General features: G+C 43.6%; 1 protein-coding gene and 1 long non-coding RNA gene across 4 annotated transcripts; one reads left to right on the top strand and one right to left on the bottom strand.

Annotated features, from left to right (window-relative positions):
• Positions 1 to 10,209: 10,209 nt before the first annotated feature.
• Positions 10,210 to 12,194, bottom strand: TWIST1 (twist family bHLH transcription factor 1). Its single transcript, XM_014563879.2, has 2 exons — positions 11,408 to 12,194; positions 10,210 to 10,876 (listed from the first exon to the last, which is right to left on the bottom strand). The coding sequence occupies exon 1, from the start codon at positions 12,050 to 12,052 to the stop codon at positions 11,450 to 11,452; it is 603 nt and encodes a 200-aa protein (XP_014419365.2). The 5' UTR covers positions 12,053 to 12,194; the 3' UTR covers positions 10,210 to 10,876; positions 11,408 to 11,449.
• A 1,880-nt stretch (positions 12,195 to 14,074) lies between these two features.
• Positions 14,075 to 21,649, top strand: LOC106730315. Of its 3 annotated transcripts, XR_004321486.1 has the most exons (5): positions 14,075 to 14,617; positions 15,228 to 15,261; positions 15,882 to 16,002; positions 16,636 to 16,720; positions 17,844 to 21,649. It is a non-coding gene; the product is annotated as an uncharacterized LOC106730315 (long non-coding RNA). The 3 variants fall into 3 exon arrangements; XR_004321487.1 differs by lacking the exon at positions 15,228 to 15,261; XR_004321485.1 differs by lacking the exon at positions 14,075 to 14,617 and having other exon boundaries at positions 14,706 to 15,261.
• The last annotated feature ends 1,902 nt before the right edge of the window (positions 21,650 to 23,551 follow it).

Below are 23,551 nucleotides of genomic sequence, written 5' to 3'. Positions count from 1 at the left end.
AGATGACCCCTTTGACCACCGACCTATCTTTCATGCTAGTTTTAGAAACCCTGTCAGGAAGAATAAAAATTTCTGTGAGTTGTGTAACTTTTAGGGGGGTATAAGGTCTTGACCAGCAAATATGAAAGCATATTGTTTGGTTTCCTCTCAATATCAATACTTAGTATCACATTTTGGGTCTTGTAAGTGCTCCCATATGTTTCAGAAATAATTAAATTTTTATTGACATTTTGGCCTGCCTCCTTAAGATGAATATCCTTCAGCTGTTAAACATTTGATAGGTTTGAAGTTGGGCAAGTTTTTTATTTAATATTTTTATGCTCTTGAACATATACATACAGAAAAGACAAGTGGTGACCCGAGTCTTTTGATGTAGTGATGGGAACTCTAGGAAAAAGGCAGTGACTTTCAAAAACACCTCTCAGGCTGACCTTTGAGAGAGGAGGGACTATCAGTATGTCTTCGTCACATGATTAAGCTCATCAAATCAGGATCACTTCTAAATAAACCAATAAACTCTGATCTGGTTCCTTGTTTTGTAACGTTATGAGAAATGAAAAAAGTTTATACATTGGAAAATAAAGGTTTTTTTTTTTTTTTAAGGCTCTCAAGTTAATCCACTCTCTTTCACCCAAGAAATCAGTCTTATTTTCCATTGGGAAAACAAACTGCTAACCTTCAAGTTACTAACATAGAAGCAACTTGGGAGGAGGGAGGGTGAAGGCTCATCACAAAAGACATAAATAGTCAGACCCTGTTCCCCAAATACACAGATTCCCAGCCTTGTGGGATTCTAAGCAAATAACCAGAATATCACTGAGGGCTAAACCTTCCTCTGTAAGCAGACATTTGCTAGCAGTGCCCTGGCCTCGACCCTCCTCACCGCGGGTCTTCAAGCCTGCTTGGCTAATTTCTTCCTTAATTCGCCTTCACCTTGGGAAAGAAGAAGGAAAACAAAGTTCCTCCTCCCCAGTCCCCAATCGATTACATTTCGAAGGAGAAGAAATAGCTGGAAAACCTCCCTCGTTTCCTCTGGGAAAACCGTCCGCCGGAGGCTACTGTGGGTCGGACCCACCTTTAGCTTCAGGTTGACAAATGTCTTCAGTGCTTTCTCAGTTCTGCGGGCCTTAGGGGTCCCCTAAAATCGCACTAGCGTCCTCCCTGTCTGACCTGCCCCCCTGCAGCGGCGCACATTTCAGCTTTTCGGCTTCCGGGTGGAGCTCACAGTAATTGAGTCGGGAGGGTTATTTTTCCTGGCCTCTCCTCGCGGTCCCGAGACTGCGGGGAGCTTTCGAAAAGACATCGCCTCCTACCCTCCGACGCCCTGGCAGCTTCTGAGCGCCGCCCGGGCCGCAGCCCCGCGGGAACCAGAATTGCGATTCTCGCGGCCGCAGAGAGAGGCTGAGGCCGGAGGGTGAAACCACCAGGGGTCCCAACGGAGGGCTTATTCCTGCCCGCTTCACATTTGGGGTCAAATCGCATTAACACCAAACCACCAACAGGGCGGGAGCAGGTGGTTAATTGCATAAAATAGAGTTAACTGCAATAGACTAACTTTACAGGCGGGTGACTTTGTTTCCCTCCGCAGCTTCGTCCTCATAAAAAGAAGGTCCGTCCCTCCTCCTTAGTTTGGAAGGCGGGGGAAGGTTATCAGCTGCTTCAGAAGAAGGCTGGTGCACACTGTCAGCTTAGGGTAACCGGCAGGCGGGCGCGGTAGGCGTGCGGGCTCCCATCCGTCCGGCTATTGGAAGCAGTTTTCCCTCACTCCTGCCTGGAAGGTAAGAGCTTTGGCATCTGGAAGTGTCAGAAAGGAGCCTTTTGCCATAAATCATCCTGAAAAGCATTCAAATCAGACAAGCGTCTAGAGACCCCTTAGACACTCCACCCTCAAAATCCTAGATCAAAGTGCAATTCCTGGAACCATAAACACCTATTATAAGCAAAATCCTGCTTATCTGGAGGATGCTAAAACTAAGGGGGAAGGAAGGAGTAATGGGCTTTTGTCTTTGTAAATCCCCTGCACAAATTCACAAACTATCTTCTTAACATTGTCAACTGTTTTTTTGGAGACAGCCAACCACAGTGCTTCTAAACTCGCCCAATACGCGTTTCTGGAGTCCTCCGAACAACTGGCGGGAGCGTTTAGCACGCGGGACTGGACATTAGATTTCGTTTGTTTTTTTCAACCAGCAGAAGCAGGTGCGAGAGAGTCCGAGGCTTGGGAAGTGGGAGGCGGAGAAAGAAAATTCACTTGGTGCTAGTTTAGAGGGCAGCAACCGCTCCTTACATATTACACTAGCGCTGCAAACCTCAGTGCAAAGCACTATTGTCCGAAACTTAAACTCCGAGCAGAAAACATCTGCCCGGGCAATTTCTGCTCTCGCTGAACTCCCCGGGCGGCATTACATTTGAACTATAAGACTTCTAATTTCCGAGATCTCTCAAGAGGGATCGTAGAAGGGACGAGAACACTAAAAGAGGACCTGGAGGGGAGATGTCACCTATTCTGAGAGAGCAATTTTCTCGCCTCGGAAATGAAAAGACCCCAGCTTTTTCCCCACGACTCCCTTGGTCAATCCAGAATCAACCGATTGTATTGAAATCTAAAGGTTGGAGCACGGATGGCCCGGCCCGGCGTCTACCGCGGAAGCTAGAGGCGGCAGGTCGGGTGGCGTGGGGTGGGAGTGGGGAGGAACGGGCAGGAGAGACCTCCCCCAACATACATTTCCTGCTGGGAGAATCGCTGGGCGCGCGGGTACCGCGAGAGGGGGCGTTATGAACCCTGCTGGCGGCGAGCGGACTCCAGGGTTATTATTCGGCACGTGTCTTTTACTCCTCACAATCCATTTCTTACGGGTAATTTATGAACGAACCTCTTTGATCAGGCTCGGTTTTATCTGTCCACTAGTACAGATGACAGACGCGGCTGCTAAAACGCCTGGTCCCCGCTGCCTGAAAGGTTGTCCCCCACCCCCTTCCCAAATGCTGTTGCTTTTTCTCTGGTGATCCCCACCCCCTGCCTCTTGGCTCCGGTCCCCTCCCACCAGCCCCGTTTGCTCTATTAGTTGCAGTCACTCCGGGTATTTCTAAGTCAACAAAAAAGCTCCGAGCAGGGTCAGTAGGGAGCCAAAGCAGGCAAATTTGGGGCACGCTATGCCCTCGGTGCCACAAGTGTTGGGGTCCTAAGAAGGCCTCCAGCCACGGAGCAGAAGAACACGCTCCCAAAGTGCGGGGGCCCGCCTTCGGAAGCGAGAAGGCAAAGCTCTTGCAGTCAAGTCCCCGGGGGCCTGGCTTTGCTAAGAGAAGGGACAGGAGCCGCCATGCAGAGGGCAGCGTTAGTCCGCGGTTATCTGCCGACGGAGACTCATCAGAACAACTACTTTGGCTTAATTGGGGAGGGAAGGAGGCGGCAGGAGACTGGGAGAGGGGATCACGTTACGGGACTCCTGGTTCCTAATAGGTAAAGGAAAAGCGGACTCTCAGAAGAGGTTATTAATAGTAGATTTGTGTGTGGGGGGTGGGGTGTGTGTGTGTGTGTTAGTAGTATTTCATTAAAACCATATCCTGGAACAAAGAGTTGTTCTTTCATGTGTCTTTGCTTTGTTATTACTCTGACAGGAGTTCTAAAAACAGGATTTTCCAAATCAAAGGATCCCTGGAGTCGTCTGCCTCCTCCCAGCCCCCCTTTCCTTCACCAAACTGCTCTTGGTATTATTATCCCGGCACGAAGAATTCTTATACTCTTGATTTAGCCGGAGGACACTTAATAGCTGACTGGATTAAATATTGCAGACTCCAGCCTGGGCCATTTGAAAATCCGGGTCGTGGACTGTGCCTAACTTCAGAGAAGGAAAACTGATCTATGAGATGTGTTTTAAGTTTCACTCAGTCGGGGCCTGGAGAAAAGGAAGAAGAAGAAGGATTCTCTGCTCCAGGTCTCTTTTATATGTTACAAAGTTAGAAGTTTTAAAAGGTGTGTGTTGATAGGGGGTAGCAAGAGGAGTCAAGGGTGGAATGAGGCAGCGAGAGGCAACCATAGCAAGAGGCTAGTAGAAATTTCCTTCTTTCATGATGTAAAAGGGTTTTATAAGAACATTTTAAAAGAATGCTGCTCTGGAAGGCAGGATTCTGCCCCAGGAATGGAACATTGATTTAGGAGTGCTATCAGCCGACCTCTCTGAAGGATTCACTGTCATTGCTAAACTTGCAGTGCCGAGATGGTTGGAGTTTGTTGCTTGTTGGCTTTCAACAATAGTAACAATTTTTTGATTGGTGTAAAGTTTCAAGAACAAAAGAGGAAAAGAACTGTGGACTGTTTTGTCCATAACTGTGTTCAGAAATGGAGGTCTGGAAGCCTCAGAGGAAAGCTTTACATAGCAGAGTCAGGGAGTTGGGGTCCAACCCAAAATTCATCTAGGCTGGGCAGATCCAGAGGGGCAGGATCTGATGTTTTTGTCCAGGGCACTCTGGGGGCTATCACCAGATATGTTATGCACCCAAAGGTAATAAATCAAGGTTAAGTTCCTCCTGGGATGGCTAGATGGCTATTTAGATTAAATGCTATAGAGAGAAAAGATATGTCTGTTTATCTGGTCTTATGCATTTTTTAAAATGTCAACCCTTAAAGCTAATATAATCACTTTGAATATATTTAGTTCTGACCACACCTTTGGAAGTCCAAAAGGAATAATATAAATTCGGTCAGTAAAGTTAGATTTGATATTGTGGAAAAAACACGCAAACTTTTAAATTTTGTTTGAAGAAGAAAGCTGTGTGTATGGGTAGCTATATAACTTATAAGCCAGGTGCAATGTCAATTTAACAGACTTAGGAATAGTCTAATGCATTTAAATGAAGAGCCACAGCACAGTTCATTTATTGTACAACCTTAAAGTTATTCTCTTCAAATATTTAAAACCTTAATATGCTCAGAGACCCAGGCCTGTGCCACGTGATAATATTCACAACAACATCTATGAACATCCCTCTTAAATACAGAGAAAGGAATTATACTGTTCCACAACTGGGCAACTGCTAATTCATTTTAATGTATTTATAAACCCAACTTCCTTCTTGAATGTAGGGGGGAAAAAGTCCTATCTGTACAAGTCATTAAAAAATCCTTTTCAACAACTGATGATTTAACTTGGTAAAATCCCTACCCCATGGGTAGCAGGGATTCCCCAGAGCCCTGGATCCCGCCCCAGGAGGGAGGAATCACCCGCTCATCTTTCAGCCCAGTCCAAGCATCTTGGAAGTTTAGGGTCTGTCAGGCCTGGCATTCCTTCGCCCTTCTTATCACTCTCTACCCCTTCAAAAAGGCAATTGATTAGTTTCAGCTTTTCCAAACCGAGATCCGATATGTTTCTGAGGATCAAACGTCTTTGAGAAACCAAGAGAGAAACGTGGGGGAGGGAGGATGTGAAGAAAGAAAACTCCAGCGGGGAAGAAATTTGCCTTCTATCCAAACCATCCACACCCAAGGCACCAGAGGATGGGGTCGGGGTGGGGGTTCTGGCCAGGGGATTGGATTGTGACCTCCTGGAAGATGCACCTTCCCTTTCCGGAAGCAACTATTTAAAGAAGAAAATATATATCTAGAAAAGGAGGTTGATGATTTATGCCTGAATTTCCCCTCCAAGCATTTGCCTTTCTTGTATTTACAGGCGTGGCCCCATTTGCAAGCTGTACATCTGTTCTCTTCACGTGACATTTCATAAAAGCCCTAACATCTGGGCAAGATACACTTCCTTCAGGTACCTGCTCAACTTTTCACTTGTCACACTCACGTCACCCAGGGCGCGTCCCTTTCGCCCTCCCGCCTACCTCAGTGATGGGGTCTGTGGCACGTTTTGTTCCAGCCCTCTTCACTGGGGCCCCCAGCCCCAGATGACCCCACATCACCCCTCTCCCAGCGCCATCCTTGCCAGGGCCAATTTCTTTGGAAGACCCCCATCCTTATGTCTCCCGCCTCTGGCTCCACTGTGCAGGTAAGTGAGGACACCATCTTGAACCCAAGGAGAAAAGTCATATTTCCTTCGATTCTGGCTTCAGATCAAAAGCAAACAAAACAAACAAACAAACAAACCTGCCTAATAAGCAAATCAAACTCGCGCTTAGATTAGACAGTCTCATACACAGCCATGTACACTTAAGTGAATTGAGCAAAAGTGAGCAGCTGATTTTGATGACTGCTTTTCATTGAGACTTCACTCTCTCTAGTAGATGTTTAAACTGCATGTTTTACAGAAATTTAATTCCACTCGCTCGCAATCTCCTCTCCCCAAGAAAGCTGCCTTTTGGTATGAATGTTTTTAGAATTTTTTTTTCTTTTCCTAATCTGGAATTTTGTTCCTCTGTCCCCAGCCTAAATCTCACGCATAATTACGAAGACACATCTACAAACTCGAAGAGGGCAGAAAAAATAGAAGGAAAAGAAAATTGTCCACGTAAACAAGAAGGATGGCAGCCCTTCGAGGCCCTGGCTGAAACAAACCCCAAACGATCTCCTTGCAGGGAGCCCACGAAATCCCGGCTATAATTGAGTGTTTTCTTTGAGGTTTCTTGACCATGTGCTTTTTACCATGGTTACTGTGACTCTGATAGGAAAAGCTGGATATTCATTAAGATCCCGTCCCATCCCTTGCCCAAGGCTTATCTCCGTGGCCCTTATACAGGAGAATATAAAGGGCGGAATTTTGTGCCAGTGATTTTAACCTGCCCCACCTTCCAGTGACCTGCCACATGCTCCTTCCTTACTTTATAGACATCTGGGAATTCCATACATGCCTTAAACTCCAATTACACACCTTCTTCAAAGGACACGTGCTTTGATTTGCTAAGAACATAAAGTGGGCTCACGTCCTGTAGCCTTGGGACAAAAGAGAGCGGAAAATATATCTCATGCCCTGTTTAATGGGTCTCTCATTTGCTGTTCAGTAAATAAGGATAATTAATAATCCTGTTTGTATTTTTCGAGGGCTTGGTTTCCAGGTGGCTGGGAAATGGTGGGGTGGCCGGCTTTTCGAAATTATGAGGAAACCTAGTTTTCCTTCCACTTTCGCCGGTGCTGGGTGTGCAGCACGCTTTATGACACACCAGTGGAAAATTCTGGAAAAGTGGCCCCCAGGGAACCCCCTACCGACCCAAGTTTGTCGCTAATGCAGGCCTGTCTCTGGAAATTTGAGGTTGGGCCTCTGCCTGAAGCTCTTGCTGCTGCTCCCTTCGCTACCGCTGACACTGGGAGCCGCCGCCTCCGCGCAGCAGCCCGACGCGGGCCGGGGGCCGTCCACGCCGTCCCTGGGAGGCCACGGACATTGTCACTCTCCCCACCGTGCGGGCCGCCTGCCACCCACGCAGGGGAGTAGGGGCCCGCACCCCCTCCCGCGCGCGCCGCAGGTGAGACTCCCGCTCCCCACGGAGTTCTGTTTGGGTTTCCGTGGCGTTTGTTCCCCGCAGGTTTGTTTGTTTTTCTTCAAATTACAGATGCAGGGAAAACCGCCTGACATCATGAGAGCGGGACAAACGCTCACTTTGAAGGATTCCTGGGCAGGACTTCAAGTGAAATCATATGCCTGAGAAGAACTTGATACCGGTCTAGAGAAAATAACCAGTTTTGAGTTTGCCAAACCGTGGAATGTGCAAAATGCTCGACTTTTTTGCAAGAGGCCAAATGTCCCTTAAAAAGCTCCATTATGAATATGATCCTGAGGACCGAAGGAGCAAGAAGCTTGTGTTGTTGCTGAGTGTGGGAAAAAAGTACACATGTTGTGTGAGTTTCCGCTATTTAACGTTGTTTTATTAATATGTTCCACTTTGGGGAGGGTACCTGCAACTGTGCATGAATTATCATCTGTGCATGTGCTTGTTACCAAGTGTGTGCATAAAGAGGGAAAATGTGTATGATGGGAACAAAAATTCACTGCTTTCTTATGACTGAAGGCTATCAGTCCAACGAAATTAAAAGCAAGATTAAAAAAATTCTGTGCACAGTAAAGCGAACATTCTTATTCAATTGTTTAGAATTCACCCAAGATAATGTAATACAATACATTCCTTCCAGGGAATACATTCTGGCTAAAGAGTTAAAGCTCCCGGGTCCAGACACCTTTAAAATCTCACTTCTGAAACAGGCAATTCTTTCTAAATGTCCTTTAAATAAGAATAAGTAGCAAAATAAAATGAAATAAAATGAAAACAAGAAACGATAGAAAAAGAAACACAGGTGTCTTCATTTCTACTTAAAGGCAGAATTAGCACTGTGGTGTGTATGGGGTGAGGGAGGTTGGGAACACAGAAATAGTCAGCAAGCTGAAAATTGTATTCTAATAGTTAATATTTTCCACTGTGGATTCTTCTCATTCAAAGTAAAATTATTCACCACTTTTCTTTCATTCATTTGTTTATCTATGAAAGTCTCATGGAAAATATTACTTTCAGTTTAGTAGTTAGTATTACTCAACATAAATGTGGCATTTGCTTTTCTCTCAAGTCTTTTATGAGAAAAGTAGAGAACCCCCCCCAAAGAAACAGAATAGAAAAAGAAGAAAAGGCAAATGGAAGGCTACCTTTTTTGAAACTTCTAGTTTCTATATCATCAGAGATAAGATGGAAATTACCTTATCAGCAAGGATGGTCAGCTCCATTCTGATGTACGTCAAGAAATCTGAAATATCAAATAGTCAGACCAAGCTAATGAACAAGGAGATTCCTCCATGAACAATTTAGAAAATGGAGGTGGTTCGATGACACACACAAAAGAGAATTACCATCTTGATACTCTCTCATCCTTCTAGGGCACCCTCTTTACATTTCTGTTCTACACACTCACACACACACTCCACACATATATCCACACATAATCGGTTTCCCATCTCATTATTTTGAAAAGGACTATCAAAATCTAAAAAATTATTTCCCCAGTTTCACTAATCTTTTAATTTAAGTAAATTCTACAGGCTCCTTATTGTTAAACATAGTCTTAAAATACACACAATAATAAATTTACAATATTGTTCTGTCAGCATTCTATAATGATGTGTAGAGAGGGGGAGAAAAACCTTCAGGCAATAACATAACCTCAACCTGTGCTAAGCAAATACGATCTGTTTGGATTCATACACTTTTTTTTGTCATAGTCATTGCTTGAATTAGGCAGCAAAATTATTTTCCAGTGTGAAAGCATCCCTAGTTATACTTAAATGCAGTAAACTGGATATAAAAGTTAAGAACTGATACTAAATCACCATTTCTAATGGTATTCATTATAATAGCCAATATTTTTCTGGCCTAGAAATAACCAGAATGAAGTAAAAATCAAGCACTATTTGTCCTTGTTATTGTTTTACTTAACTTCATCAGATTTTGTATACATGTAAGAAACCAGGGAAAAATTCTGTGTAATTTTGTATAAAATCTATTTGCTAATGAACTGACTAGAAAATGAGCAGCTATAGCATTTAAAATTGTAACTCTTACAATAATTACTGAAGACACTGAAAGTTCAGGTTCTTTGTTTGTTTTTCACTTTATAGCTGTATGTTCTTTACATACATTTTGGGAGCATACTTCCCAAATGGGTAACATCAACATAGGGAAATATTCTTAACTTTAGCTTTCCTTTTTAGCAATTAAATGTCATCCTCATTCATGAAAGAACAGTAAAGCAAATTACTTTACAAATGGAATTCTCTTTCATGCTGAATTAAGCTTTATTTTCTATGCATTTGTATTCATTTATATGTGTGTACAGATAGGTAATTCTGATAATACTTTATTCATCCTTTCACTGAAATGAACCTATTATTTAAAAATCCTTATAAAGAGTAGAGGTCATGACAAAACTACAGTAACAAGAGAAAACAGTGCTGAATTCTTAGTGCTTATTTGCATTTAACTGTTTTATAGCTGCCTTCTCAAAATATAAGTTAGTGAGGTGAATTAACTATTAAAGTTTTTTCTGTCTGAGGACTTGATAAGAGATGAAGGAAGGGGAGATGCTAAGTCCACTGAGCACCAAACAGGAATAATGATGATAAAGCTGTCTTTCTAAATAACATGCCTGTACCTATCAGTAGCTAGTTTGAGTTTTTCACTGCTTTATTTATATTAAGTGCTTCCTCACCCTCCTGCATGTCTCCAGAGTTAAACAAGCAGGTATTTACCTCCAACTTAATCCTGAGCTTTAAAAATATAGACCAAACTCTAAGGTTCTTAAAATTTTCAATCATATTTATTTATTGCAGAAAAATAATATACAAAGATATTTACAAAACAATCATAAAAATATGAATGCATTTAGACACCGGATCTATTTGCATTTTACCATGGGTCATCAATAAATAAATAGAATGTTGTTTTTTTGTATTTTAAGTTTTTTTTCCCTCAGAGGAAGAATGAAAAAAGGAATTAACTGACTATGATTTTGCAAGTCAGTTTAATCCCAGTATCTTTATTTCTAAAGGTGTTCTTAAAATTCCTCTGATTGTTACCATTTAAAAATGGAGAAAGTCCATAATGATGCCTTTCCTTTCAGTGGCTGATTGGCACGACCTCTTGAGAATGCATGCATGAAAAAATAAAAATTAAAATAAAAACATTCTTCGTCAAAAAAAAAAAAAAAGGAACACAAACAACTGTTCAGACTTCTATCAGAATGTAGAGGTGTGAGGATGGTGCCGCTGCCCGTCTGGGAATCACTGTCCACGGGCCTGTCTCGCTTTCTCTTTTAAAAGTGCGCCCCACGCCCTGTTTCTTTGAATTTGGGTTCTGCTCTTCTAATTTCCAAGAAAATCTTTGGCATATATATATATTTTTAGTTATCCAGCTCCAGAGTCTCTAGACTGTCCATTTTCTCCTTCTCTGGAAACAATGACATCTGCAAAAACCCAGAGGGGGGAAAATCGGTTATTGTTTAGGTCTCTGGCTGTTTTCTAAGACTAGTGAGCACTGTTCTTATCACCACCACGGAGAAATTACGCTGAACAACCTGGAAGGATTTCAGCCCAAGGGCAAGAGGAAGTGGGTGGGCGGAAAGAAGGAGGAGGTGGAATTTGGAAACATTTGTTTTAAGGAGAACGAAAACTTAAAGCCAAAAGAAAGGGAGGCGCTGGCAAGACTGTCCTTACCCATAACCCTCGAATCTTTCTCAGTCTTCCCTCCTATCTGTCACGCATACTCACGCACACGCACACCTTTCACAAGGGCGCATCCCTCTCTCCCTAGCGGGGAATGAGCTGCCTTCCAGGGACGCTCGGGGGATGAGGTGGCGGTGCCAGGTTGGGGTGGGGGGAGGCTGAGAGGGGAGTGGGAGACAGGGAGGAAGGCAAGGTGTACTGGGAGCCGCGGCCTGGCCGTCAGTCGGTCCGCTACCTGAGCGGCGAAGGGGCGCAGAGGCGCCGGTCCTTACCTAGGTCTCCGGCCCTGCCGAGGGGGTGGGGAGCTCCGCCTGCTAGTGGGACGCGGACATGGACCAGGCCCCCTCCATCCTCCAGACCGAGAAGGCGTAGCTGAGCCGCTCGTGGGCCACATAGCTGCAGCTTGCCATCTTGGAGTCCAGCTCGTCGCTCTGGAGGACCTGGTAGAGGAAGTCGATGTACCTGGCCGCCAACTTGAGGGTCTGGATCTTGCTCAGCTTGTCCGAGGGCAGCGTGGGGATGATCTTCCGCAGCGCGGCGAACGCCTCGTTCAGCGACTGCGTGCGTTGGCGCTCCCGCACGTTGGCCATGACCCGCTGAGTCTGCAGCTCCTCGTAGGACTGCGGACTCCCGCCGCCGCTGCTGCTGCCGCCGCCGCCCGCGCCGCCGCCGCCGCAGCCCGCAGACTTCTTGCCGCGCTTGCCTTGAGCCGGGCTGCCAGGCTCCTCGCCGCCTCCGACGCCCCCGCCCGCGGCCCCGCCGGGCCCCGCGCCGCCCCCCGCGCTGCGCCGGCTGCTGCGCCGCTTGCGCCCCCCGCGCTTGCCGCTCGGTGGCTGCTGCCGGTCCGGCTCCTCCTCGCTGTTGCTCAGGCTGTCGTCGGCCGGCGAGACTGGCGAGCTGGACACGTCCTGCATCATCTCTCGGGCGGCGACGCGCGGCCTCGCAGGCCCGGGGCAGAGGGGCGGCCCGGGAAAGAGGAAGAGAGCGGGGCGCCTCAGCCCGCCAGCTTCCCCCGCGCGCGGCGCCGGCCCGGGCGGTGCGGCCCGCGGAGGAGGGAGCGGGAGGAGGGACAGGGAGGATCTCCGCGGGGAGGGCGCGCGGGGGAGGCGGGGAGGGAGGCGGGAGGGGGAGGGGACGGTGTGGATGGCCCCGAGGTCCAAAAAGAAGGCGCCCAACGGCCGCACGCACACCCCGCTCAGCCTCCTGGAAACGCTGCCGGTGCCGGCGAGCCTGCGAGGTGTCTGGGAGTTGGGCGAAAGCTGCTGACTTGGAGGCTCTTATACCTCCGTGCAGGCGGAAAGTTTGGGGGCAGCAGTGTCATTGGCCTGACGTGGGGAGGAGGGACTTTTAGAAGTTTTATAGGAAAGTTTCCGCTTTCCAGCCCCCCTTCTCCGTCCCCACCCCCCTTACTCGGGGTCTAACAATTCGTCTTCCCAAACCATTCAAAAAGGACCTGGACCAGGCGGCCAGCCCCTCTGCCCGCCTCTTTGCTGCCCTCCCCCTTCCCTCCCCGCCGCCCTCCGCTCGCGGGCGCGGGGCGATTTCCTTCCGCGCTGGAGCGCGCGGGCCGCGCCCCCGCACCCGAGCGCAGCCGGGGGAAGTGGCCGGAGGGGACCGTCTCCACTGCGGTGTGGGTGCCTCTCGGAGTGGCTGTGACAGCAGCGGAGGCAACAGCTTCTACGCAGTGGGTGAAGTCTCATCTCGCCCCAGTACTCTCTGGGTCCGTGGGGCGGGTTTGGGATTGCTGGGGCGGAGGGAATGGCCAGAAAACTGACAACGGCGAAGCCCACTCGATGGTCAGGTAGACGGGCCCCTGGAGTCCCAAGGGCCAAACCACCGTGGCTGGCCCTAAGCTCGTGGGCGTTTATGAAGACGTGGCCACGCCGAGAACTGCAGATCTGCGCCCGGCCTGTTCTCTCAACCTTCCCAAAAAGCATCGGGGCCTTTCTTTTGCCTCCATAATGAACCAATCTATCACTTCCCAACACCCAAAGGACTAGACTTCCGAAGGTGCTAGAAAGAGGCAGAAGTTCGTTCTCCCGCGGAAGGCGGTCCTGTGCATGGAGAAGGCAGCAGGGTCGAAGGTGGGCAGCGCAGCGTCTTCGCCGCGGCCCTGATTGTCTGAACTGCTAGCCCAAGCTGGAGGACCCTGTGGCCATCTCATCCCCACCCCTCTTTCAGTTAAGGCCCTGCATTGTGACTTTTAAGGTCGGCTATAAGAGAGTGAGATGGGTGCTCAACATTGCCTGGACACGCGGGGCCGACGGCTGCGAGAGCCCCTTCCCCCTCCCCCCCCCCTACTTCTAGGAGGTCCTGTGGGCAATTATGTTTCGAGTTCCCCAAACGCACCCCAGTTATCTGGATGCTTTACCATTTTAAGCGTTTCTATCTAATAAGTAACAACGAAAAGCCCCTAAGAGGGTGTTAATGCAGATTCTGGCAAGTCGGAAGCAACAGAAGTTGGTGAGCTGTAAGGGAAGGGAAGGGAACCCGCCGTGGAAGAGATGCCCATCTTTGCAATGTTAGACTTTTTTTTTTTTTTCCTATTTTGGAACCAGTTAGGCTAGAATAACCATTTCATGTTCATTCCTTACGTTGCAAAGCAAACTAGAGGTCAAAAGCAGTAGTTGGGTTTTCGGGCGGATTTTGGGGTGTGGAAGTTGTGTACCTTGCGCTCCGGTACCCTGCGCAGGCCGAGGTCCGCTCACACTCTACACGGTTTGGACTCGCAGGCGCGAATTAAGTCAGCGAAGCCGCCCTTTCTAGGCCGGACCGAGGGTCGCGGCCCACGGTGTCTGGAGGAGGAGGCGGGAGCCCAGGCGACGCGCGGGCAGGCCACGTGGCTGTGCCCCGCTGAGGCTCGCAGCTTCGGTCCCGGAAACTCCGGGTTCAGGAGTGCCCGGGGCAGGCCGAAGGGCGCAGCCTTATGGGGGAAGTGAGGGCAAGAAGAATCCCTTCCGCGGGGGGCGAACAAATCGAAGCTTTCCTGGGAGGGGCAACTTGCAGGGTTTGTACGTCACTATTTTTACAAACTTTCAGACAGTAACGACAGGGTGCCAACATGTCTGCTTCGCGAGTCGCTTCCACACTTTAAAATGAAAGCCTGTCTGAAAATTAGTCTACTTGACCTCCACTTAATAGTACACAGGCAGGTCTTCTTAAAACAAAAAGATAAGTCGCTGCTGTGATTGTATCTTCTGCCTAGAGGATTTGATCTTTCGGAAGCAGTTAGAGAACTGGCAGAAATCCTGCCCTACTCTCTGCTGTGCTCTTTTGTAAATCTGAATTGCAGAATATTTCGCAATTCTTATTTGAACGTGGCTGCAGATATCTCGAAAAATTTCCACCTTTACCCATCTCTGCTTTTTTTCTAAAGACCAAAAATCTCAAATCTTAATTTTGTTTTGTTTTGTTTTCCTATTTAGCTGAATACTCAAAAATAAAGAGATCAAATAATTGGACTCTTTCCTTTGTGGCTATGGGTAAGCAAGACAGGAAAGTGTGGGCAAAGTGTAAAGGAAACCTTACCTGACCAAGGGGAATTGGGGTGAAGGGGACGGGGATGGAAATGGGGGCAGGGGAAGCTGGAGGAGAAATCGAGTCCGCAACAGCGCAGCAGCCAGGGATCATTAGTTAGCCCGACTTGCAAAGTAATCAATCTTGTAAGACTAGTTATTAAACAAGCGAGCCCAGCCCTTCTCCGGACACTCAACTTCTAGGGGATCAAGAGCATTCAGCCACTGGGTACAGGGATCCCCAGGACTGAGGTGATGCTATTGATGCTGGAATGCTTAGAAGGTTTAAAATGAATGAGCTAACAAGAACCATTCCCGGGTGCGGAGTCTTCTTGACAGAGCCACGATGAACGCCTTCAATTCTGAGAAAAATTTTCTCTTGAACTTTTCAAAGAAGTAGAGGATGAGAATGAGGGGTTTTGAGTGTTTATATGTTACGTTTTAAGCAGAAGGTTGTAGCTTGCCAAATGAATTGCCTTTCAAAACATCTAAGGCTTGACACTCCTTACTTTGCAAACTGCAACATTTCCTGGCCTGATTGTCCCATCTATATTCTGCTTAATATTTTATCTACCAGATTTCTTATCCACACTTGCTGGGGCAAGAATAAGGTAAGCTGTCTTCTTACGTGCTGAAGAGCCAAATAATACTAAATATTTTATATATGCAACAATAATGATAACTTCCACAATACTTGGTTTAACATTTGAAAGCTTACTTAGTTTTAAAATCTTAATTTCAGGTTCTTAAAAGGGGTCTTAGAAATTTCCTTTGGGACTGGACTTAGCCTGACTTGAAGGATGTTAGAAGACTACCTTCCTTGGGAATACTGCATTAATTGGAATTAGATCATTTCATCTACTTCTAAAATAAATCCCCTAAAAAATTAACTGAAAACACTCAGATAATTCAAAACGAGCTTTGTTTTCAAACTGCAAACTTGGTATCCTTCCTTAGGAATGTGTGCTGTATTAAAAATTGAAAAAAGAATACTGTTAAAAGTAACAGAATTAGGAATCTCATAATCAGCATATGCAATAAGTATGTATGTATCTGGTTTTTTTTCAGAGCTTGAATATGCACTGGCATTCTCTTAGCAACATTTATAAATACTTTTAGAGAGGGAAAAGAAACATACATACTATAGAATTGTTAGCAAGCTGGTACATATTGGAGTTGGGGCTTGGACAGAAAGTGAGTACTTAAATCTGTTCCGATTCTTTCTCCTCAGTTTTTGGATGACATACCACCTGTCTGCTGGCTTAGAGTTCTGCGAAATAATTTCTCTGGATTGCATGAATGAAGCACAGGACCATTCACACAGAAGAGGGCGCAGATTGGAAAACGCTGCAGTTGAGTGCATCTTAGATGAGACTACGTGTTCGATTTCATCTTATTTTGAACACTCCACAGGGATTGCTTAGTTTGATATTTAAAAGAAAGTTTTGTTAAAGTGGAATATAAAGTTTGTGTCAGTATAGGTGACTTGGATAACTCAGTGTTTCTTCTTCAGTGAAACAGGTAGCTTTAAGAATGTTTGAACACCTTACCCTAAATAAGAGGTCATTCCCTTTCTCTTTTAATGATAGTTTAATTCATGAATTTAACTGATTCTACTTTTCCCTGTCTGAATTTCTCTAAGAATAAGGAACTAAAATTATGAAAATTGAAGCTTCCAATCCAGAAATAAAATGAAAAAGTATACAGCACAAGACATTGAGTTGCCAAGGGCACCTCAAATGAGCCATATTTTCAAATAAATAAAACCTTTAAAATAGCTAATATTCTGCACTCAAAATGAGGATGAGATATGGAGAAATAATATATCAAACTTGAACGGAAAGAAGAATCAGAGTGTGGAAGAGTATATAGTCTTGAAGTGTCTTCCCCCTACCCTGTATTACCTTATTGGGTATGCATGCAAGAAAGTCTGTGTTTCAGCTTCTTAACCTTGTTGAAATATGCTCTCACTTTACTCATTTCAGAGTTGCTGGAATAACTGAAGAAATAATGTAAGAAATACACAGTTATTCATAGAGGCTCTTCTTGTGGCCACAATCTTCTTACACAGTAAGCATTTTTATCTCTTCTTTTTAATCATCTGATGATCAAGTAATTTAAATATAAATGGAATGATTTATGTTCTGTGTTTTTCCAGCTAAAGTTTCCTTTCCAATTACTCACAATTTTCATCTCTCTTCACTTCAAGGGATTTCCTTTTTTCACAAATGGCTCTTCCTGAAGCCTTAATTCCTATTTCCATTGTTTGGATTGATTCTTCCTTGAAAAACATGTTGTTTTTGCCAGTGACCACAAGAGGACACAATTTCCCAGAGAACTTTGTTGAAAAAGAGGCTTATAGAAGAGGAAAGCTAACAAAATAGCAAAAATACCACACAATCAATGAATGTCATTTGAGGGAATTTCTGATTTACATCACTTTTTGAAAACCTAAAAATGAGCTGGCTTTCAAGCTTTTGATTTTGGGGGGAAGATTTAATCTTTTTCTTTATTGTAGAACGTAAAAGAAAAGCGTACATTTAAGAAAATATACTAAAATCCTACCATTTTAAGGGAAAATAATTACTTTCTATTAGCATTTTTAAAAAAATAGCATTTTTCAACAAATAATTCAACAGAAGAAATTCATTTTACATTAGCAGAATTTTGTACAAAACTCTCAGTGACCTAGAATTTTACCTTTTAAATATTAGAGCCAAGTTTGGCAATGAAAAACAATTAAAAAAAATATGTATTACTATTCCAAAATGCCTTTGAACATTTGAATTTTCAGTCTGGGCACTTGGGATGTCTTTACATGAAAAATTACATGGAAATTATGTTTTATGGTTTGTCAGTTATATTGTAATGCTCATAGTAGGTTAAGAACTAAAATTATTTTTCAAATATATGGAAAAATAGGATATTTTAAAAGTGTTGACCCCCAACACTTCCCCAGAATTATTACACACATCTTTGACTTAATTTAAGGTCACCTTACTCTTTCCTACTACTTTTTCTCTAAAAAGGATTTTAGAGCATCTGAGTACTTTGTAAATTAGAACAAACTATGTTTTGATATTTTTCTGAAAGAATTTTATAGTTCTGGTGGAGTGCCATAACAACCAGGCTGGGAAATCCCCATTTCAGTGGAAACTCAATGCTTTTGCTTTGCATTTGTGTCTTTTTGCAGAAACATTCCTAATCACATTCTCTGAGACCCTGCTGGAGGGAGTGAGCAATGGACCAAAAGACCTGGAAATGAAGAAGAGAAAAAGATAAGAGACAAGGAACAGAGTAAAAATAAGGACATCAAGAGAGACAGAGCAGAGTGTGAAGAGGGAGGGTGAAAGAGGTAGCTGGAACAAGTGAACAAGAAAAACAGAGAATGTATGTATGTAGGGAGAATAAAAGGATTAAATGACAAGAGAAAGAAAGATACTAATGCACCTAGTGGGAAATAGAAAAGCACCAGGATTATTTGCCTCATATTTTCTGCTCAGAGATTGTTTCAAGTAGTTGTCTGTCCCTTGGTGTAGGCATTCAGTTTTAAAAATCCTTGTCATTCTCAGCCAAGTATAACAAAAAATAAAGAACAGGGTGGAGAGCCATGAAACTTTTAATTAAGGTTGACATTCATCTAATAGATATGCTCTATTTAGAATTACAGTGAAGATGGTAACATATTGTCGTCACTGGATCTCAAGATGGCGGCAGGAGGATGTTTGGGGGAATACGGATGCTGTTATTGCGAACCATGATGGGTGTTCAGAAATCTGTGGTTGCTAAGGCTCCAGGCTCATTAGTTATCTTCCGTTTCCTCTACCATGAATATCAAACTGGGTGCTTTTCCCTGTGGTTAGCCAGTATCAATGCCTTTGGCCTCCCACCTCAAATACCTCAGGGAAAGACATAGCTATAAGTGATGAGTCATCCTCACTGAAGACCTTGAGAAATTGTAAGGTTATGGCTCTGATTATGGTCCATTCAGGAGACCTGAATTCTGGTTTCACCTGGCCCTAATTAATTGCAACACATTTATTGATTCTTTTGTAATTTAACAAAAATGCATCAAAGTCTCAATTTTAGGTGCTCTGAATAAGAAGATTTTGTCTCTGACATCAAGGATATCACAGTCTAAAGAGAAATAAAACAGGAAAACAATTTTGTAAGAAAATGCTAACAGAGGCAAATGCTGTAATAGATATTTTCAAGGAGTGCCAAAGAAGGACACTGGACATGATCTGAGGTAACAGAATGCCTTTGTGCATTGGGAAATTGCCTCACTGCAATGGTAGCCTCCAAATAAACTCCCAGGAAGCCTGTCCCAGAGAGAAACATACAGAAAGGTCCACAGACCAAATTAAGATGCACATGTCACATGGCTTATTGAGTCAATTTGAAACATAAAGTAAGAAAGAGCAATAGATGGAGTAGGTTAATATACTACGATAGGTTGCAAACAGGCAGGAAGGACCATGCTACCCAGATCCTGGGGTACACAGATATACAGTGTTAACATGTTTTGTTTCTCTCTCTCTCTCTCCCTCCCCAGCACCCTTCCTTGCTGATGGTGTGGTTAAGAGGTCCAAAGTTAAGGGTGAGCAATGATGGAGGGGACTAGGTCACTGGAGCTAAATACATTTGCTCTATTAGAGAGGCACAGGACAGATACTTTCTTTCATAGCTGAGGCTTGATACTTACCTGCTGAGCAGCTATGGATTTTCTCTGTCTTGGCCAGAGAACAGGTACGCCAGATTGGATGTGACCAAAGGCAGCATATTTAAAACCTCATAGATATGGGTGCCTCATGAATATGGGATTCCCTGAGAGCTTCATGACACTTTGATGCTTACATAGTCTTTCTGTCCCTTAAGAAGAAGAAATCTCTCTGGTTACTTATTTCCAAACTTAATATCATCAATTCTCCTTGTTTCTTTTACTCATTTTTGGCACAAAAGTTTAGACCCACAGTTGGCCGCAAGTGGTTTCCAGAACTAGAAGGAAACTCATTCTCATCACTTAGGAAAATGCTTTCAGGTTCCGTACATCCAAATCTTAGAGTTATAAGCAGTCATAGTGAAAACGTTTTCACCCATAAAACTTGACTAATCAGACTAGATAATTTCTAACATCTTTTACATACTTTTCAACTTTTTAGCAGAATTGGGTATTCGTAAGTAAAACAGCAAACATATATCACTGTTTTCCTGTAACACTTTATCTCAGCTTTAGTCTTGAAGGATGAAGAGGGATGAACCAGATGAGAAGTAGAAAGGGTGGGAGGAGAGAAAGACACTGGGAGTGGCATGGGCAAAGCATGGAGGCATGAGCATGCAGGGCCTTTTCAGGGACCTGTAAGGGGTTTTGTATCGTTGGAGGTGGAATGGGTGTGGAAGCAGCAAGAAATGATACAAAATCGAGATCACAGCAACTTTATGTGCAGAAATTAGGGTTTTATTCTAAATGCAATTGGGAAAACTGAAGAATGGTAAGCAGGGAAAGAACATGATCAGATGTATATTTTAGAAATATCTGCCTGTGGACACACAGTGCATGGGATGGATTAGACAGTCATGTGATTAAATTTAGGAAGTTCTTGCATCAACCTACAAGGTACCTAAGGTAGGTACGTTATTTTACTTAAGAGAACTTAACACCATTGTAGTAGCTTTGGGATGTGCACAGGATAATATAATGTTGAGGAAAAAATGACTGGATTTAGGGAGATTTGGAGGCATCAGTTTCCTCATCTGTAAAATGAAGTAATTGGATATGTAATTTGAAAAAGTTGGAAAGTATGTAAAAGATGTTAGAAATTATCTAGTCTGATTAGTCAGTTTTATGGATGAAAATGTTTTTGCTATGACTGCTTATAACTCTAAGATTTGGCAATATCTGGAGCCTGAAAGCATTTTCCTAAGTGATGAGAATGAGTTTCCTTCTCGTTCTGGAAACCACTTGCGGCCAACTGTGGGTCAAAACTTTTGTGCCAAAAATGAATAAAATAGGCAGTGAAATGGTTTGTAGTGGGGGCAGAAGGAGCTCCCTCCAAAAACCACCTTCTGCTTCCCATAGTCATGCTTTAAATCTGTCACTGGTCACTCATTAATTTGAGGCCTGGCATTGTCCTCTCCAGGCTCTTCTTTTAGATGGCAAGGTCTCCAAAGTGAGGTAACATATTAGGTCACTAACACCTTCGAGCCAATTAGATTATATGATGTTTTCTCAAGAAAGAAGGGGCTCAGGCTAGCAGAAGGACACTGGGACATACTGGAGAGGACAGACTGAAAGGCAAGGAAAATTGTGAAGAAAGGAAAGCTGTGGTACTAGGGCCTTTGTGAATTTTCCAGGTGTGGGCTTTGGTCTGGTATCATGGTCTTGTCTGAGATTTCCATGCCTGCTATTCAGTGTGGCTGAAGCTATCCAGTTCTGTAGTTTGGTTTTAATTCTAGGTACAGTACAATGAGATAGCGAGGAAACCAGACCCCAAAGGCCTTGACTCATCATCTCTTTTGTCAAGGTCGTAGAACCTTGAAATGTGTCTATCAAAGGTCTTAGAGCCTTAAACTCTTCTATTTCGCTATCAGATATGTGTTAAGAACAAACAATAGTCCATGATCTCTTTGTTAACTATATATAATGGTCCTGTTTAGCTGTTGTTATGTTCAAGGGCACAACTATTTCCAGGGAAAACAAAGTGTATATAATGACTGAGAAAACAAAAACAGCCACCGAGGCTCATAAGCAACATTAATGGCAATTTTAATTTCACAGACCGGTATTTGGACTGAGGAGAAACAATTGTTTGAAAATATGCTAAAGAGAAAGTGAAACACCTTAATTCTGGAGCACATCAGCAGACTTAGAATACCTGAAGAGCAGACACTGCCAATGAATTGTATTTCATTTCTTTTTTAACTGGGTCATTCTCCAAAACAGACTATAGTCTGATATAGTTATTAGAAAAAATAAACTGTACTTCTAGATTTATGCAACATTTATTCACTATTGTTTTTATTATATTGGTTCTTATTTGAAAATTGTGCACCCAGGTATTTTACAGAAATTCATTAAAATATTTTATCATACCTTGTTTAACACATTTAAAATGGGACAGAGAGAATTTCATGGGAAAGACTTTGGTAAGACAGAATGACTAGTGGATTTTATATGTGCATACGTCAACAACAGAAGCTGCAATCACAAGGATGCTTTAGCTTTTGTCATTTCCAAGAGATGATAGGTATGGCAGAGGATCATCTTAATGGAGTAATTCCATAGAATGAAAGCAGAATAAAAATAGGAATCTAGGTAATTTCCCTAGATTAAATTCATTGACCATTTTACTTTGATTTACTATAAAATTCTTAAAACATTACACTTGCAGAACTGGATGAATGGCTTATAAAAAAAATCACTTCAATGAAATCATAGACTACTAGGGCTAGAAGAAGGTTTAGAAGTCCAGAGCACTTCCTCCTTTGTTGGCAAGGCCAGGTGGCCACACAGAACAGTGTAGTGGATGACAGCCCAGATTCTGGAGCCAGTCAGCCTAGGCTCAAATATGGCTCAACTTCTCACTACCTGTATACCCTAGATGTGTTATTTACCCCTCCATGGTTCCTGTGAAAGGGAGATGCACATCATTACCTGGTCGTGATGGTGAAATAAAGTCGTAAGTGCTAACCTTTTAAAATGGTGCTTGGCACTTGATACAGGTTTGATATTATTATTTACAATTAGGACTAAGTTATGCAGTACCCTGTAGATTGAGATGAAGCATTTAAACTCAATTCTAAGTGCAAAAGGAATGGTTTAAAGGGTAAATGAAAAAATGAACTGATGATCCAGATCTGTCTGAAGAGCACCTGTTCTTATACCTTTGTCTTACTCCCTGAAGACTCAAAGTTCAGGGTGAGGACACTAATTGGAGGAGGTTCAATAATTTATTTATACCCTAGCTGCCAAGAAATGGTAAGAGGAGGCATATGGCCTCTTCAGTTTCTGTACTGGGTGGTGTCTTGTCTGAGCTAAAGACTCTCATATTCAGCTGTCCACTTGGTACTACAATGTGGGTTTCTCACAGACATTTTGGACTTACTGTACTCTCAAATAACTTGTTCCTTCCACCTGTGCAAATCAGTAAATTATTTATCTAATTGTTTAGTTTGAAAACCTAGGAATCATCATTAATCCCTCTGTTTTCCTTAGCCTACCCTCTCCTCCATCCAAGTGATCACGAGGAGCACAGTCTCCTAGCAAGACTGACAGAGTGGGTATTCAGGCAATAGCAGGAAGTAGGTTTGGATGTGGTGGTGCATTCAGAACTTCAACAGAGATGGCATCTCCAGAGTCCATACCATTGAGACTCTCTGTAGTACAATTTGGTGTTGAGTGGCTCATATTGGATTCTGTTTCACTTGTGTTAGTATTTTCTTCCCAAGTAGCCTAAATGCCATAAGAAACCAAACTCTTTTCATATTCTTCATAGGCTCCATAATATACAAAATGGGTACTTCATAAATAATTGTTTATTTATGACTACTCTTTTAAGAAATGTATAAAAAGCACTGGTACTATCATGGGTCAGATATTCCTCAGTTTACTTTAGTGTTACCTTAAACCTACATTTAGCCAATATACTCGAAGGAAAGTGAAATGGAGTACTATCTATTACTCAAAAATCAAAGGTTAAAAATACTTGCTTTAAAAATATTAATTTGGAGACTATTTCCTCCTGCAAATATTCAATCAAATATTACCACTAGCTGTTTTCTGAAATTATTTGATAGTCAAATCTGGTCTTGCTCACCCAAATGCTATAGCTAATAATTAGAACAATGTTTTATTTTGCATAGGAGCACCAGAAGGACATGGCACAAATATTGGTGAGGAGG

This window comes from Camelus ferus, chromosome 7 (genome assembly GCF_009834535.1).
Source record: "Camelus ferus isolate YT-003-E chromosome 7, BCGSAC_Cfer_1.0, whole genome shotgun sequence".
NCBI classification, from domain to species: domain Eukaryota; kingdom Metazoa; phylum Chordata; class Mammalia; order Artiodactyla; family Camelidae; genus Camelus; species Camelus ferus.
The sequence above is the reverse complement of the archived record's forward strand: the minus strand, read 5'-3'. Positions and strand labels throughout refer to the sequence as shown.